Genomic DNA, 18,150 nt, shown 5'->3' with positions numbered 1-18,150 from the left:
TGTGTATGTCTCTCTGTGTGTGTGCATGTGTGTGGAAATGATGAGGATGAGGGTGAGAGGGCCACAGAAAGTTCTGTTTGTTTGTTTGACTTTTTTGCACATTCATTCATATTCACTCCACAATAGCCATCAAGTGTATCAGGTACTATATGCTAAAAACTGTCGTGAATTCAATACATTAATCAAGTAATTTGTTTTTACCTCTAAATATTGTATTATGATAAGATTGAATAACTATTTAAACTTATTTAGTAGAGGGGCGCCTTGGTGGCTCAGTTGGTTAAGCATCCGGCTTTGGCTCAGGTCATGATCTCATGGTTCGTGGGTTCAAGCCCCATGGCATCGGGCTCTGTGCTGACAGCTAGCTCAGAGCCTGGAGCCAGCTTCAGATTCTCTATTTCCCTCTCTCTCTGGCCCTCCCATGCTCACGCCGTCTCTCCTCTCTGTCTTTCAAAAATAATTTTAAAACATTTAAAAAATTTTTAAAAATAAAAACTTAAAAAAACTAAAAAATACAAAAATAAAAAATAAACTTATTTAGTAGAAATCCTACAGAGAAACTTAACCATAGACCTTCAAACTATATAACCCCTTTCACAAATTATGAATTTTAACTATGGAGCATTAATGTTAATTGTTGGCTACTGCAAATGTTATTTTACTGAAGATAATGATATTTAAGATAGTTCAGGGTTTTTTTTAAGTTTATTAATTTATTTTGAGAGATAGAGAGAGAGTACATGAATGAGAGCAGGGATGGGGCAGAGAGAGAGAGAGAGAGAGAGAGGAAGAGAGAATCCCAAACAGGCTCCAAACTGTCAGTACAAAGCCCAATGCAGGAGCTCAAATTCACAAATCATCAGATCATGACCTGAACTGAAATCAAGAGTCAGATGCTTAACTGACTGAGCCTCTGAGGTGCTCCAAGAAAGCTCAGTTTAAATACAAAGAAGCAAAATACTTAAAAGCAAAATACTTCCATATATCAACAAGACAAATATGAGGTGACTACATACTTGGGTGATTTATTTTTGTGAGTGCTTTGTGAAGAAATCTAATGAATAAGAATCACTTTGGTGAATGTCACTACTGATATTTAATGTTCTGGAAGTCATAATATGCCCTCTACTGTACATATTCAAATTCCAGTTTCATAATAATTACCATTACTTATGCATTCTATTTCTGCTTTTTTGCAGAAATTAAAATTAAAAGTATGTAATTTAAAGGCCTGGAACAATTCATCAAAGGGCATTGCAATTAATTGGATATTTGAGGTAATATGTTCTTTACAATGTTTCTTAGATGTAACCTTCTATTAATTTTTATACTAGACATTGTTTCTTTCTCAATAAAGGAACCTGTATTTGTTATAATTGGCACAAGCAAAAATAAAGCTCTTTACCATTATAGGAAATATATATGCTTTATATCAATACATAAAATGATACTAACATTACAAAGCATCATCCATAGCAAAAATAATGTAATAACACAAAATTAACATATGAGAGAAGTCTAGCCATTACTTTAATATGGATGAGAACAAAACAAAATGCTTCCCTGTTCATTCCTTTAAAAAATGCTTTTTCTTTTATAATTTGAAATAAGAGGAATTGAGGAAAACTGTTACTGTAATATAAATGATTATCATGAATTTTCTGCTGGAGAAAATACCATCATTACAAACAATATTATGGTAACTTAGAATGTGACTAATAACACAAAGCAGGTGGTAGAGACACAGATGATTCTAAACTATTCACATCTCAGTAGAAATGCATTTGGAAAGAGGTACCTACCCAGAATTTTTCTTTCTGTCCTTGTGCCCCTTTCAGTGTGCCCCATCTACAAATAATAACACAAAACATTCGTATGGTTAAAAATGTTTAATGTGCATCTTGATAAAGTGTAAGTTACTGCTAGAGTTTTATCTTTTCTATTTTTCTCATGGCCCACGTGTCTTACTATGGAATTGCCATCATCGCCCTACAAAAATGTACCTGCCATTTTCTTTTTGACCATAACCTTATTTATTTGTTCAGAATATACTCATCTATGTCCAAATGGCTTAAAATCAAATTCACTTGTCAAAGAAGATAAATAGTTGGACAACTTGGGCATGGAGGTTTTAAAGCACTTAAAGATGTCTCCCTCCCCTCTTCAGATGTAGCTTCCTGAAACTCTACCCTAAATGGCATAAACTAAAAATCTCCATGACTACCAATAAGCATAATATAAATAGATACTTGTCATAAGCAAAATAACTTCTCATGAAAATATGGATATGTGTATATTATTTTATAAAATGGCTAGGTGCCTAATGTGAATTTCCCTTCACACATATATGCATGGAAATGCAATGTTTTACTCCTGGTGCTGGTCCATTTTCAGTGTGCCATGTAACAATTCATAAAGAATCCAAACTTGTATTTTCTCTTGACTAACTCCAGCGAAGGAGATGTAGAAATGACAAGACTTGTCTAAGATCACAAAGCGGGAGGTGTTAAGCTTGGGCTTCACATCCCATGTCGTTCTTCATGTCACATTCCTCTCTAATAAATATGCAGTCACCAACTGCAGTGTGCCCTCAACAGCAAAAGTGTTGTGTGCAGGAAGCAGATGGACTACCACTTTCATGTGAAAAGAGAGACTACACTTTCATGTGTCTTCATGAGAAGACAGTTCTACCCCCACAGAGCCCTGCCAATCCATCTCTAGTATCCCACGTCTCAACATCAGAGTTCCTTCAAGTTAAATCCCAGTATCCCATTCCTGGAAGAGAGACAAATTCATTCAAATCCTGTCAACGTGACCATTTGTCAGAAAGTTGTTTCTGATAGGGTTCAGAATAAAATGATGGCACCATCACACAGAGGTATTGCCTAAAAAAGGCAGGTGTGTGGTGGAGATCATGGGGGAATTTGAGAAAATATATTAATACATTGAGATGCTTTGGCACAAAAAGGGAGGGAAGAAAAAAATGATTTGGAATTTGGTATAACACTGAGGAACAACTTTGCTTTCTTTTTTTTTCTGATGGAGGCAGGCGTGGTGATTGCCCTGGGCCCCAATTCTCTCTTGGTTTTCTGCTACACACAGGGATAGGAGTCTGGAATATGTTAAGGTTTCAAACATTCTGGGCAGCTTAATGTGTAAGCTGAAGCTAGTTTAACTTTGAAAACCATTTTGCAGTTTTATTTTATTTTTATTTTTATTTATTTTGAGAGAGAGAGAGATTGAGCGAGCAAACAGTGGAGGGACAGAGAGAGAAAGAGAGAGACACAATCCCAAGCAGGCTCCAAGCTGTCAGCCCAAAGCCCAATGCAGGATCTGAATTCACAAACCATGAGATCATGACATGAGCTAAACTCAAGACTCGGATGCTTAGCTGACTGAGCCACCCAGGCTAAACCAAACTAAACTACTTCAGTTGGGAGGTATCTAAGAAATACAAACTACCATTTTTGTTTTATTATTTAATTTTTTATAAATATAAATTTAATTTTTGTTCAATGACCTGTGTTTTTCATATTTTTCCTACATTTTGTTGAGGTTATCTAAATAATATTTTCAATGATAAGATAGACAGCTATAATTCTTATTTTGCAAATCTAGCGGCATTTTGGAGTTGCTATAGGTTTCAGGAAACAGTTTCTGTTTAATTTTATGAAGCATTAGTTAAAATACTTTTGTAGTTCAGAGAGAATGCCAGCATTCAGAATATTACAAACAGTCTCAAAATAGAAAAACAACATAAGTCTTCAAAGAGAGGAGAGAGGAAGAAGAAAAGAAGTCCACTGTGTTTGAGAGTTTCAGAGACTAGGATACTTGTGAAAGACAATTATATACAAAAGACACTATCCTTTACACAAATTTCAGATAAAAAGGACATATCACACCTCACCAAGGAAGCTGTTGTGCAGTTCCCTGTGTTACGGCCTCTGTGTCAAGTGACCACCGAGCTCCATCCATCACAGGATCTAATGTTTGCACTGCAAATTTCAGTTATCTTTTCTTGCCTGTATCTTTTTTAGACAGTTTCTAAGATGCTAATCAACCCATTGAGCCACAGTTGGGTATTGCAGAGATATATACCTATGAGTTGTTTTCTAAATATCTCATGCTCTCTGAAAGACTGGGAAAAATCACTTTATCCTAGAAGAATTCCCACTGCTATCATAGCAAATTCATATAATTAACCTTTATCCAAACAGAAATAAAGGTTAACTGGGACAAGGCAAGAAGACTACTTATATTGTTCATTTACAGGAGAGAGTTCCTCTTTTCTTGGTCTATGAAGGGCATTTCTCTCTCTCTCTCTCTCTCTCTCTGGATGGCAGCATGGAGACAACCAATGAAATCTTAGACTAGGCCTCTCACGACTGCCCCCTAGTGGCGCAGACCTAAGCCACGGCTGTTGCCGCTGGTACTCACGTGCCTTCTCCCGGAGCAGACTTGCCTATGCCTATGAGCTGGGGGCCGCTCGCGAACCGCTCTCTCTCTCTCTCTCTCCCCACCCCACCTCTTTCTCTGTATATATGTACAGAGTTATATATAGAGTTAGTTATAGTTATGGTTATAATTATAATTTCTGAATTGTGGTACGGGACTTTGGCTTGCCATTATACCAATAGGATGAAAATTCTAGAAACAGTATCTTTTCACAAATATCCTCTTTTAAGTCAATGGCTATATTTGAAGACATAAGGGTCTTCATTGCATTCGTATATACTTTAATTATTCATATTCTTCTTTCCTTCACTTATACATCTTCATTTTAAGGACTATTCATAAACATTTTATATAGACCAGGACCATAACCTTACTCAACTGTTGAGAATGTTTCCCTAATCCTGCTAATTTGAAACAAATTATACAATAGGGTCACAAGTTTGAAAGATCTTGAGAGTAGCTCTTCTTGCTTCAAAAAATTCTACTTCATATGAACTTTAGACTATTCTTTGCATTTTTTCTATCCAATTAGGTTAAATTGTTTCAGTTATTTAGGATCCATTAATAATTCTTTTCTCTCAGAGGGACACAAAACTTGAGAGACTATTGAATACTGAAAACGAACTGAGGGTTGAAGGGGAAGGGGGAGGGGGGAAAAGAGGTGGAGGTGATGGAGGAGGGGCACTTGTGGGGAAGAGCACTGGGTGTTGTATAGAAACCAATTTGACAATAAACTATTTTAAAAAAATTATTTTCTCTCAAAGTTTAGTGACATCTGGGAAAATGCTACCATTGAAAACCTTTGGGCAGCCATTGTACTCCCTCAATTTGCTGAGGATGCCTGAGGACTGATGGATGGTTCCCTATTCTGAGTCTATGTTTACATCTCTCACTTCAAGCATGTGATCATGTAAGCTCTTTCTGTTGTATTCATCTTATATGCCCACTTTTAGATAGTTCTGGAAATACTACTCTTGCATAATGTCAAGGGTCTTTCTGGAGAGACCATAAATTCTGTGGAGTAAAGCCATTAAAGTATGATGTAAAACCCATTAAAGAATGATGTAAGATTTTTTATCGCTAAGGTACTAATGTCATGAATTTTATTTTGCATATTCTCTTTAAAAAGGATTTTGTTCTTTTCAGATAACAGTGCTAATCAATACTACATTTTCCAAAAACCATATTTTAAGCAATTTTTAGATACTAAAATTATTGGCAATGAGTAACTACTTTGAATAAAATTTTAAGTCATAGTGTTGTTGTAGTTGTTTGTCCCTTGGTTTTGGTTGATTTTCTGCTTGAGGTCCATACATTCAGTGGTGGTCATATTAGATATGGTAAGTAAGAGAGAGTTGAAGATATAAGTTTCTTAAAATAAAACGTATATTCCCATAAATATATCTTTCAAAAAAAACACAGGCATCTCATGTATTTTATTCACTTATTTCTGCCTTTATTCAGCAAACTATTGTTTGTTTCAGCAAACAAAGAAGATATATCTTTTGCCTTCAAGAAGCTGGCAATCTAATGAAGAGTGATTGTTTCAATTATTTAAGATCCTTTGGTATTTCTTTTCTCTCAAAATTTAGTGACACCTGAAAAACTGCTAGTGTTGAAAAAACCTGGGCTGCTCTCATACCACGTTCCCTGAGAATGCCTGAGAATTGATGGCTCCTGATACGGAGTGAGAAATATATCGAATGAGAGGGAAATGAAACATAAACAAGTAGAAAATAATTGGAACCAAAAAATGCACTTGAGTCCATAATTGCTGCTTTTATAAAGCATGTTTTATTTTTATATGGGTAGCAGACATAGAAATTAACTGTCTGCAAAGGTGACTCCCTTCATAGGAGTGAGTAGGAGTTCTTGAGGTACAAACGAAGTGTAGAGTTTTGGGCACAATAAATGCAAAGTCACAGGAGAGCCAGTAACTTCATCTTAGCCTATTCTAAGGGCAGCACTTGGTCCCGTGGGACTGGAGAAGAGCAAAGGAGCAGCAGGAAATCAAGTTAGAAAAGCACATTTGGCTCAGGCCACCATGGGCACCGGAACCACCAACCTCAGCCTTTATAAAGTTGAAGGTAAGCGTCATTCTAACATGGTAATCACATGATCCAGATAGTCTTTCAGATAAACAACTCTGGTGTTAGGTAGGAGACAGATTCCAGGGGAAGGAGATTCACAGTATGAGGTGAATGTTGGTCATTAATGCAAGATAAAATGAAATTCTGAATAAGAATGCAAGACCCATAAATGAAATATCGTTGACTCTTTGAACACCTGTATCTCCAACACCTAGAACAGTGACTATGGCATTTGGAGTCAACCCTGAATATATGTTTGTTGAGGAAGTGAATTAAACTACATGGGCAGCAGTGAATTGAAGTGAACTGAATGAACAGGAGGACACAGATTTGAGAGCTATTTTGGAGATAAAAGTTATGGAAAGTAGTATGCTCAGTGAAATAAGTCCATCAGAGAAAGAAAAATATCATATGATTTCACTCATATTTGGAATTTGAGGCACAAAACAAATGAACATGGGGCTAAAAAATAGAGAAACAAACCAAGACACTTAGCTATAAAGAAGAAACAGATGGGGAGGTGGGCAGGGCGGGGTTATGTTAAGTAGGCGATGGAGATTAAGGAATACACTTGTGATGCGCATCGGCTGATGTAGGTAAGTGATGAATCAGTATATTGTACACCTGAAAATAATATTACACTGTGTGTTAACTAACTGGAATTTAAATAAAAACTTTAAAAAAGTGATGGAATTTGTTGGCCAGTTTATACTGGTAGAAAGGGAGAAGAAAGAGTCAGGATTAATGCTAGGATTTCAAGGTTGAATGAACAGGTGCATCCAAAGCGGTGTTATTTGTGCACTTCACATTGCACCAAGATGTGTTTCTGACTATCAGGTTGATGTGTCATTGCCTAAGACTGTAATTACAGAGTGGCTTCATCTACTTTTGAGTTCTCTCTACTTACAGTGGTTCTGCATGTTAACCTTTAAATTCATGACTTTTGAGAGTTTCTGACAGGTAAAGTACTGTAAGAACCAAGGAAAGCTGATTATTAAAGAAATTGTGAAAGAGTCTTCCTACAGATTTTGGAATTCTTCTTTGATGAGAATAATTATCTCTTAACTCACATGTCAAGATCACCTCTGCTTAAAAATCAAGTTCTTTAAAGCAGATCTCATATTCATCTAAGAGTCTGGGGTTACAAGGAGTAAAAAGTTTTATTTTATATTGATGGCAGGTGTAATATACCGTAGCAGAATCATCTAGACTGAAATGTTGCAATGCATCTGACAATTTACCAGTTCTGGGATCCCAGCATGGGCCCAAAGGACTAATAATAGGAATTCAAACTCATGTTTGCTGGACAGACCAATTCTGTATTAGTCTGGTGATTATAGATCCACCCAGATAAAAAAGAAAGTTTCTGAGCAGTGAACATGTGAAGAAATCTTATGCAGTACAGCCTACAAGAACAGGAAATTTAGGAGGAAAATAGGGAACAAATATATAAGAGAGCCTGATATGGAACTCCAACCCTTCTTACTAAGGAAATGAAAGTCAGATAGGATAGAAGTATAAAGAAATCACCAGATGAGCCTCAAACCAATAACAATAATAAGGACTACTGTGGATATAGAATTCTGCTTTTAAAGGTGAGATTGCCGATAGACAGACTCTCAGCTCCTTTTACACAAAGATTTGGAAGATTAGTACAGTGAGAATGGGGCAAAGATAAGCAGGCTTTTGTTGCCTTATGAATGTTCTACCAGAGACACTTCATAACCTCGTTCAAAAAAATGCTCAGGCCTGGTGAGTGTAGCAATGTTGAACATGGTAGAGAGCTTTAGGGGGTACTAATTAATGCTAGCTCAAAGATGAAAGAAAACAGACCGTAAGGAAAAGCAAAATCAGATGAGGGCATTCCCCATTTCCCTTCATTCCCTGAAGCAAAAGGTAAATCAAGTCAGGTTTACTCAATCTAAGATCAGTTACTTTTTTTAGACTTTTTTTTTGATGTATTTATTTGTGTGTGTGTGTGTGTGAGAGAGAGAGAGAGAGAGAGAGAGAGAGAGAGAGAGAGAGAGAGAGAGCGAGCGCACACAAGCAGGGTAGGGACAGAGAGGGAGACACAGAATCAGAGGTAGACTCCAGATTCTGTCAGCACAAAGCCTGACGCAGGACTCAAACTCATGAACTGTGATATCATGACCTGACCTGAAGTCAGATGCTTATCCAACTGAGCCACCAAGGCACCCCACATCAGTTACTTTCATTGATATGTTCTGCCAAGCAACTACCAATTTTGTCATAGTTTTGAGAAGCTTATGGAGATTTGTGAAAGATCCAAAAAAATTTGCAAGAAAATGTCAGAAATGGTTGTGTACTCCTGATATTAATGAATCATTCAACCAATACTATTCACTGTGTTGCTGATATATTGCTTACCCTACCCTATCCTGATATTTCAGGAAGCATAAATATTGTAAGTATAATACCACATGTAATTTGACATAAAAAAGCAGTACAGAAGGAACTAACAGCACAGTTGTGCCCAGATATGCTCTGGTCATAATGGTCTGGTGTGGGCCTAAGAGAATGAAACCCCTGCATATACAATATTGACAGAATACATGTAAAGATGTTCACAATCATGTGAAATGTACTTAGGAGAGAGAGTACGAGATCAAAGCTATCCATCATCAACAATGACAATTAACTAGGGGAGTATCTTCTGAAGATATACTTCGAGGGAAAACTTCAGTCCTTTGATGTTAGGAATAGAAATGGCTTATCTTCTCATGAAATCTTGGCTCTGTAAGGAGACTCAGAGATTATAGTATACTCCACGTTATGACTCAGGCTACATCTGACCCACTGTCTATTTTCATAAATAAAGTTTTATGGGAAAAATCAAGCTCATTTATTTACATATTATCTTTGTCAGCTAATGGCAGAGTTGAACTGCCAAGACCATATGGCACAAGGAATTGAATGAATCCACTCCAATTTCTTTTTTTTTAAGTTTATGCATTTAATTTGAGGGACAGAATGAGAGCAGGGGGAAGGGCAGAGAGAGAGGGAAAGCAAGAGAGAATCCAAGCAGGCCCACAGCTGTCACTGTGGAGCCTGGTACAGGGCTCAATCCCAAGAACCATGGATCAAGACCTGAGCCAAAATCAAGAGCTTGACACTTAACCATTGAGCCACCCAGACGGCCCTCCACTCCAATTTCTTTGCTTAATAGATAAAGTCACTAAGCCTCAAGGAGGTTAAGTAACATTTCAATACTATATGGTAAGTGAATAAATGGGCACTAATGTCTAAAGCACAACCAATAACACAAGTGATAAAAAGATAGGACTAGCAGAAGACAGAAATGGGTGGAACCATTTATAGTTGAGATGAGAGAAGGCATATGGGTCTTGAGTAACTTGTAGATAATGTCAAGAGAAAATGAGGACAGAGCTCAGGGGAGAGCATGAAATAATGCCAAGAGCAACTCTGTGTGCATTCATAGAGATACCATGAAAGGTTTGGAAGGAGGAGGGTTGTAAACAACCATAAAGAGATAAAGCTGGTAATGGTGCATAAAGATAGATTGAGATGGAAAAAGTATAGGGTCGAAGACAAAAAGAACAGTTTGGTCATGATAACAATATTCCAGGCGAGGTTATGTTCATCATACCCAACCATCTCACTTGTATCCAGAAATCTCATGAATGTAATCATGACAATCATGGGGATGGAAAAGAATAATATTTACTTCATTTATTTGAGGATCAACATAAATCATCAAAGTTGTCACTTAATATCACAAGTAGTACTCATTCATCAACTGCAAAATTTATATTTCTGCAACCTTTCCCTTTTTATTGTAATGTAGACTTGGAATGACTTTCTTTTTAGTCTTACTTAAGTAGTCAGTTGTATCCTACAGGATTCTGCTCAGAGAAGACATTGTAAATTGCCATGGCAACACACGCCTTTTAACAAAACCTGCCAATTCATTCATTCATCAGCAATGTCATACTTATCATATTCCTGGAACACAGGATAAAATCTTGATCCCAGTATCTGAAGAGGTAAGCGTGTAATATTTGCTTTCTAAAAATCTACAGTCACTACCCTGAAAGTGTTCTTTTTCAAGGAACAACCGATCCACACTCCAGCTGACAGAAAGAAGTCAGAAGCTGGTGTACTTTCTATTCCTGATATCCCCTCCCCCACTCCACACACACATCTCTAGAAACTCATGAACATTTACTTTACCTAACCTCCATGTAAATTCTGTCACATCTGAAATTTCAAGTGCAACACCTACCACAGAAGGTATTAATTTATAAAACAATATCACAAAAAAGAATTGAAGGTAAATTTATAAAGAAGCACTCTACTGGGGCTAGTAAAATCCCATCACACAGGTCTTCCAAACGCTGTCAAGCCCAAAGCATTCACAGACATTAATATTCATTCAACAAGAAAGTAAAGCACGCTTTCCTGATTACTGAAAGCTATTCTCAGCCTTGGAGAACCCATTGCCTCAGTTCTTTATAAATAGGATGAACTGTCAATAATCATCTTCCTCAATGGAACCATTTGTTCATGTATCATGTCTTTCCTTCATGTTTACTTACAAGGAAGTTATTATTTCCCAGCATGCTGATTTTACACAATCCAGTAGAGTTAAAGTGAATATGACTGAACTCCTACTACTTATATGGCCTTCTTGGTACAAAAAGAATCATATTATCTAAGGCCATGAAACTTTTATCACATTTACCAAAGAAAGTAATCATTTGCTCTTATAGTCACATTTCTTCTTCCCATCTATTCCTTATTCAACTATTTGTGTTGCCCAACTAAGCCGGATTAAGAAAAGGTGAAATAACAAACTGAAATAATAATCAGCTCCAAATTATAGTTTCTAAAAATAATTCTGAAAACAGGTTCAGAGTAATAAAAAAAAACATTGAGGAAAGCATGAACTTAAAAATAAGTAAACGAAGTATAAAGTGAGTAGTCTACTAGGTGGGACACACACTGTATTATCCAATGTAATAGATGAGAAAACAGATATATAGAGATTAAATAACTTGCCAGATATCACCCAAGGAGGACAGCACTAGCATCTGAATCTAAACCTGACTCCAAAACACAATTCTTTATGCTCTATAGTGTTATCCTCATAATCTTTCCTGAAGCAAAAATGATTGTAGAGACCTTTATGTGTGTGTGTCAGTATGTGTGTGTATGTGTATATACATATATACACACACATTGTTATATGTTTTCATTTTTAATGTTTATTTATTTTTGAAGGAAAGAGACAGAGAATGAGCAGGGGAGGGACAGAGAGAATGGGAGACACAGAATCTGAAGCAGGCTCCAGGCTCTGAGCTGTCAGCACAGAGTGCAACACAGGGCACTCTGTGAACTCATGAACAGTGAGAGCATGACCTGAGCTGAAGTTCAAGGCTTAACTAACTGAGTCAGCCAGGTACCCCTCTAAGAATTCTTTTTAAAACGATGCTCCTACCATGCCTTCACCTAAATAAGAATGAAGCGCTTTTTCTTTTTTTTTTTTTTTTTTTTTTTTGCGGGGGCAGGGGGGACTACTGTTGTTTTGTTTTGTAAGATGTCAGTGTGTAGTAATAGCAGTTACAGAGTAGAACAGACCTGGTCAGTGTTTGAGATGACAAATCAATGAGACACCAATGTCAAACAAGAGAAAACAAATGGAGCACAAACATTTCTGTCACTTTGATTTAGTACTGACAGACAAAGGCAACACAATTCAATCAGCACTGAAAACAGAAGAAAAATAAAACTCATTTATCAGTTTCACCATCCACAGGTCCTTCTCCACTGCCATGCTTCTGTTAGTGAGTTGAACTCAAAGAATCACAAGAGTCTACAGGACCTCCCAGTGGCTTCTTTGAATGGTTGATTGATAGTTTTCATAGCTGCACCAAATTAGTAGGTCTTATTTTATTTTACTTATTAAGGCTCTTCATGTGATTCATCTCATTATCCTCAGCATCTCATATTCCAGCAAGGTGTCTAGTAATCATTGTACGGTAAAATTTATTTAAATTTTCAGTTAAGAATCAATGTGGGTGGGGGCCTGGTAGCTAAGTTGGTTAAGCGCCTAACTTTGGCTCCAGTAAGGATCTCACAGTTGGTGAGCTGGAGCCCCACATCGGGTTCTGTGCTGACAGCCCAGAGCCTGAGAGCCTGTTTTGGATTCTGTGTCTCCCACTCTTTCTGCCTCTCCCCTGCTCACTCTCTGCCTCTCTCTCAAAAATAAATAAACACTAAAAATTTTTTTTAAACATTTAAAAGAAGAATCCACATCAGAGGCATTTTTAAATAATTTAAATAATGCACTTTTCTTTTCAAAGAAGTTAAAATATTTTTGGAAGTCATCCAATATAATAGCCAAATAATTCTTTTAGCCTCTATATAATCTTAACTAATTAGGGTTTTTTTTCATCATGTTTAATTCACATATAATAAAAAAAAACCTTATGAATGCTAAGTAAACTCACATAGGAGAAGCCAAATATGGCAGGACTTAAGATGGAGATCAAAAATATTTTAATGTGATTTGCACCTGCACATGTAATCACAGATACAAATGCAAAGATTTAGCAAGAACCAACTGCTATTAATTTTTTCTTTTTCTGAAGACTTTGATATCACTGAGCCCAAAGGGCATTTTTCAGTGTCTCTTTTCTGTAACCCCTCAACAACACTTTATCCTAGTAACGATTCCTGCCTTCTTGGAACACTCTCTGCCTCAGGTCTGTGTGATAGTTAGCTTGGTCTTCCGTCTCTCACCATTTCTGCATAGTCTCCTTTACTCACCCCTCCTTCTCTATTTGACCTTAAAATATTGGAGTATCTCAGGTTTTGGTCTGCAACCCTCCTAACCCTTCCCACAGTTTCAGCTACCATCTAAAGTCTAGTCATTTTCAATGGTTTATCTTTGGGTTCATAAAAGCCTATGGTTTCACTCCAGAAATACATATCATTGCTTATTTGACCTATCTTTTTGAATGTCTCTAGAAACCTCAAGTTCAATAATCTAAGTTGAATTCTTGATCTTTCTATTTCCACCTGCTCCTCTTCCATTGTTCTCCATGCCAATAAATGGAACATCTATACAACCTCTTCCTCATAAAGGTTTCTTAGGACTTGTTTGTGACACCTACCTCTCTAATCGACATCCATTTCAACAAATTACCAAGTTTTGCCAATTTTACATAAAAAAGATATATCTTACACTTATTTATTCACATTTAGAACTATCAACCCAGTCCAAGCTACCATTATTTCTTGATCAGAGCTTCTGACATTAATTTCCTAATTGTTCTTACTGTTCCACCTTCAACTCCATAAATTTATTCTCTAAGCATTGCATACAGTGACCTTTTTTTTTTAAAATGCAAATTACGTGATTTTCCTGTTGAAAGCCCTTGAAACTAACTTCTCTAAAGTTTGGGATAAGGTTCAAAAGTCTCACCATAAGTAACAAGGCTCTGAAATCTTTGTCCTATACCTACTTGTGTATGTAAAGACTCTTGTCTTTCAACCACATTATCTATACTTGTGTTTAGCCTAAGCCATTCCTAGTAAATCCCAAAAGACATAAGGATGGTGCCTAAGAGGAGAAAGTGAAGCAAAACATTTGAGGCCACATAATCCTTATAAAGAAAGTATAATAATTGGTTGTAGAACAGGAATATTTATCCAGTAGTGACAAACACTGCTAGGCATTTAGCATCATGTCCCATGTTGGGACCACAGGGCTTGAGTAGAAGTGTCAAAATAACCCAACAATGGAGCTAGGAGCTGTGCACATCAACCTGAACTTCAATTCAGAATGTGGACTGGGGATTATACCAGAGACCAAGAAGATAGTGAGTGAGGCAAAAAGCAAGCTACTACCCTGTCTTTTGGCAACCACAGAGTCTGGATACATATCTTTTAGTTTATGGAAAAGGTGAAAGGGAAAACCACATGGCAGCAAACACATAATCATGGTGTATAAAACATTACCCTGTGCTCTTAGAAAAAGATTATACCTCAGAAAAATTATTAACTATCAGAGACCTCTCTATGCAACTGAATTTGCATTCTCAGCAGACTGAAAGAAAATTTAGCTTTTATGCACTGATGACATGAGCAGAGTATAGGCTGGGACATACAGGTAACGAGATAAATAAAGCATAAGTATTATGAACAAGTTAAAAGGAAAGCAGGTACGTAAGGAAGCTAGTTTCAATAGATTTCACACATGAGTCTAAAGTTATAGTAAATCAGAATTGATTCTTCAGGAAACTAAAATAAAGGCATAAAGGGTTCATTTGATAAAACTTCACACAATGCCCATGGTATCTTGAAAAAAGACATCAGAATTTCAGCAAATTATGTTATAGTCTTCCTCAGCAAGTATTTTATGACAGTTTTCCTGATAGTTATGCTTTTTACTTTATATAAATGTGATGGTTAGAGGACTACGTTTTTATAATACTAATATTTTATTCTATTAATTAAGAAAATTTGTTGGTTTTGATTTCACGCTTTATGAAATTAGGTAACTTCTACTTTGTTATTTTTTTCTTCGCAGTTGAATGACTCAACCTTGTGTATAATTTTAATAGTTCCACATAACTTTTTAAAAAATAGCAGATATATACTTATATAATCTATGTATATTATACAAACAAATACAAACATAAATGTAATCCATTGTTTTTAAGCCAAAATATCAGAATCTTGTTATTAAAATGCTTTTTTAGTTATACATAGTTTGAGAATATTTTTAACTGTATCTAGGGTAGGATTAGGCTGTTGAGTTCATGTATGTGAAATATTAGAACAGTGCCAAGAATTTAAACACTACACAAAGGAGTTAGGAACAATTATTACTGTTTTGTCAGCATATTATTATGATAATCAACTCACCAAACTTGAAGAGTTAATTTTCTGGAAAAATATCAATTTAATCAAAGAGTTGAAAGCCAGATTAAGTAAATGAATATAAGCTACACTAGTAAAGATATAAAATAATTACTACACCCAAATGGCTTCAGAATCAGGTAGTTTTAAGGAAACATTTCCTTATATATAGCTCCAGAAATTTAAAAGTTGCTGAAAATTATCCAATTTATTTTATGAGACTATCATAATGTTACCAAAATCTAAAAAGGTGATACCATAAAACAAACTTTATTTTTGGTTTCCTTAATAAGTAAAATTGTAAAACTTGAAATAAAATGCTGACAAATCATGCACATTAGTGTATAAGGCCTATGAGCCTTCACAACATACTAAAATCTAGAAATATAACTGGTTAACTTCATAAATTCATTGATAGACCATAACATTACATCTATTGAAAAGCATTCACTCATCTCAAATGGATTAAAAATTTCTTTTCTTTTAATGTTTATTTATTTTTGAGAGAGACAGAGAGAGAGAGAGACAGAGTATAAGAGGGGAGGAGCAGAGAAAGAAGGAGACACAGAATCTAAAGTGGTCTCCAGGCTCTGAGCTGTCAGCCAGGACCCTGAGATCAAGAGTTGTATGCTCTACAGGCTGAACTAGCCAGGCACTCCCCTAACCAAAACTTTAAAAAATCAGGATAGAAAGATGATTCCTGGCTCTAAAAAAACAAAAGCAAAAACAAAATAAAAGGAAAACAAACAAACAAACAAACCTGATCTTGATCTAAGAACCAACACATAAAGATTTAACCTCAGTGAGTCCTGGACAATTTAATACACATGAAATAAGATTCTGGTTTTCTCTTGAGTCATTTTGATATGTACAGTAGAATATTTTCTGTACCTGTCAGTGCAACAAAGCTAAGCTAATCTCCTTTCCAAATTTCACTTGTTTTCTCTATTACCTAATGTAATCTTTTTTCACAGAAAAATCGTGGGTTCTTAAATTTTATTCAAAAAGTGTAAATCCATATTCTGTCCAGCTTTTCCCCAAGAAAATCAAGGAATAGTATTTAATTAGATATTTTCACTAGCAACCCAAGAAACTTCCAACTATACTTTTAACACATAAAAGATATTTTATTTTACCTAATTTTCTCTAAACTGTACTAAATAGTGGCTTGACCCATTTTTGTGTCTTTTAAGAAAGTAAAAGTATTTATAGAACACAAATAGTATCATTGAAGCTAATATTTTCAATAAAATTCATCCAAATTTTGGAATATATCAAATTACAGAATGTAATTCCACATTCTATTCCCTAGCAAAATTCATTCTGAAGTCAATTACCAAATAGCAATTGTGGCAGGATGCCTGGGTGCCTCAATTGGTTAGGCCTCCGGCTCTTGGTTTCAGCTCAGGTCATGATCTCACAGTTTGAGAGATCAAGCCCCCTGTTGGGATTCTCTCACTCTCCCTCTGTCTCTGCCCCTTCTCTACTCATGCTGTCTCTCAAAACAATAAAGAAATAAACTTTAAAAAGAAATAGCAATCACGTCTTTGCTTGAGAAATCTTGAAATAAAGGTAAACAATGTTGTTACTACATTATAATGCATAAATTTAACATTTTTGAAAGCATTAGAGAAGGAACACTGAGTCAATTTTTAAATAATCTTTGAGATGATTTCACTGGTTTATCATGCACATGATGGTTTTATTTTCCATATAATCAGGTAAATTTCTAAGATGAGAAATTCGACTTTTGTTCACAAGGAAGGGATATGAATAACATAACCTGAGAGTGTCATTTAAAAATTTTAGCCTATTTCCGGGGCACCTGGTGGGTCAGTCAGTTAAGCATTGGACTTCGGCTCAGGTCATGATCTCACAGCTCATGAGTTCACGCCTGGCGTCGGTTCAGAGCCTGGGGCCTTCTTCAGATTCTGTGTCTCCCTGTCTTTCTGCCCCTTCCTTGCTCTTTCTCTGTCTCTCTCTGTCTCTCAAAAATAAATAAACATTAAAAACATTCTTTAAAAACATAAAAATGCTAACCTATTTCAAAATGTTGTAGATTTGGGGCAAAGTATAGCAAATTTAAAACGTCATTACAATATAAGTCTATTTACAAATATAGCCCAAACAATTTCTACTTCTGATATTATTCACTAATAGTAGCTAACATTTACTAAGTGCTTTCAGATACCAAGCATACAAATACTCTGTCACCTCATTTATTCCTTACAAGTACCCTTTTATTCTCAGTTTAAAAAAGGCTAAATACAGCAAAATAGGGGTGCCTGGGTGGCTCAGTTGGTTGAGTGTCCAACTTCGGCTAAGGTCATGATCTCACCGTTGGTGGGTTCGAGCCCCATGTCGGGCTCTGTGCTGACAGCTAGCTCAGAGCCTGGAGCCTGCTTCAGATTCTGTGTCTCCCTCGCTCCCTGATACTCCCCTGCTTGTGCTGTCTCTGTCTCTCAAAAATAAATAAAAAACATTAATAAAAAATTTTTAAATACAGCTAAACAAATGGCAGTCAGATGATTAAGACAGGCCTGACTTTAACACACATAGTCTTAACGCTGCGCCGTTTCCCAGTGGCTTATCAAGCAGATTAGCACTGTGGTGGCTTGAACTGAGAGCCCGTTCCGCAGCTAGCCAGCACGCAATCTCGGGAAAGCTACATCCCAGTGTCCTCTTCTTTTACATTAGG

The 18,150-nt window shown here is 36.2% G+C and overlaps 1 protein-coding gene across 1 annotated transcript in view; it reads right to left on the bottom strand.

Annotated features, from left to right (window-relative positions):
• The window catches only part of TINAG (tubulointerstitial nephritis antigen), an 84,906-nt gene that overhangs the window by 7,992 nt on the left and 58,764 nt on the right, over nucleotides 1-18,150 (bottom strand). The window contains exon 10 of the mRNA XM_029944487.1: nucleotides 1,803-1,848. Within this exon, the coding sequence (XP_029800347.1) occupies nucleotides 1,803-1,848 (46 nt within the window). The remainder of the gene's footprint in view (nucleotides 1-1,802; nucleotides 1,849-18,150) is intronic.

The sequence above is a fragment of the Suricata suricatta genome, chromosome 7 (genome assembly GCF_006229205.1).
Source record: "Suricata suricatta isolate VVHF042 chromosome 7, meerkat_22Aug2017_6uvM2_HiC, whole genome shotgun sequence".
Classification (NCBI taxonomy): domain Eukaryota; kingdom Metazoa; phylum Chordata; class Mammalia; order Carnivora; family Herpestidae; genus Suricata; species Suricata suricatta.
Note: the sequence above shows the minus strand (reverse complement) of the source record. Positions and strands in the feature narration are given on the sequence as shown.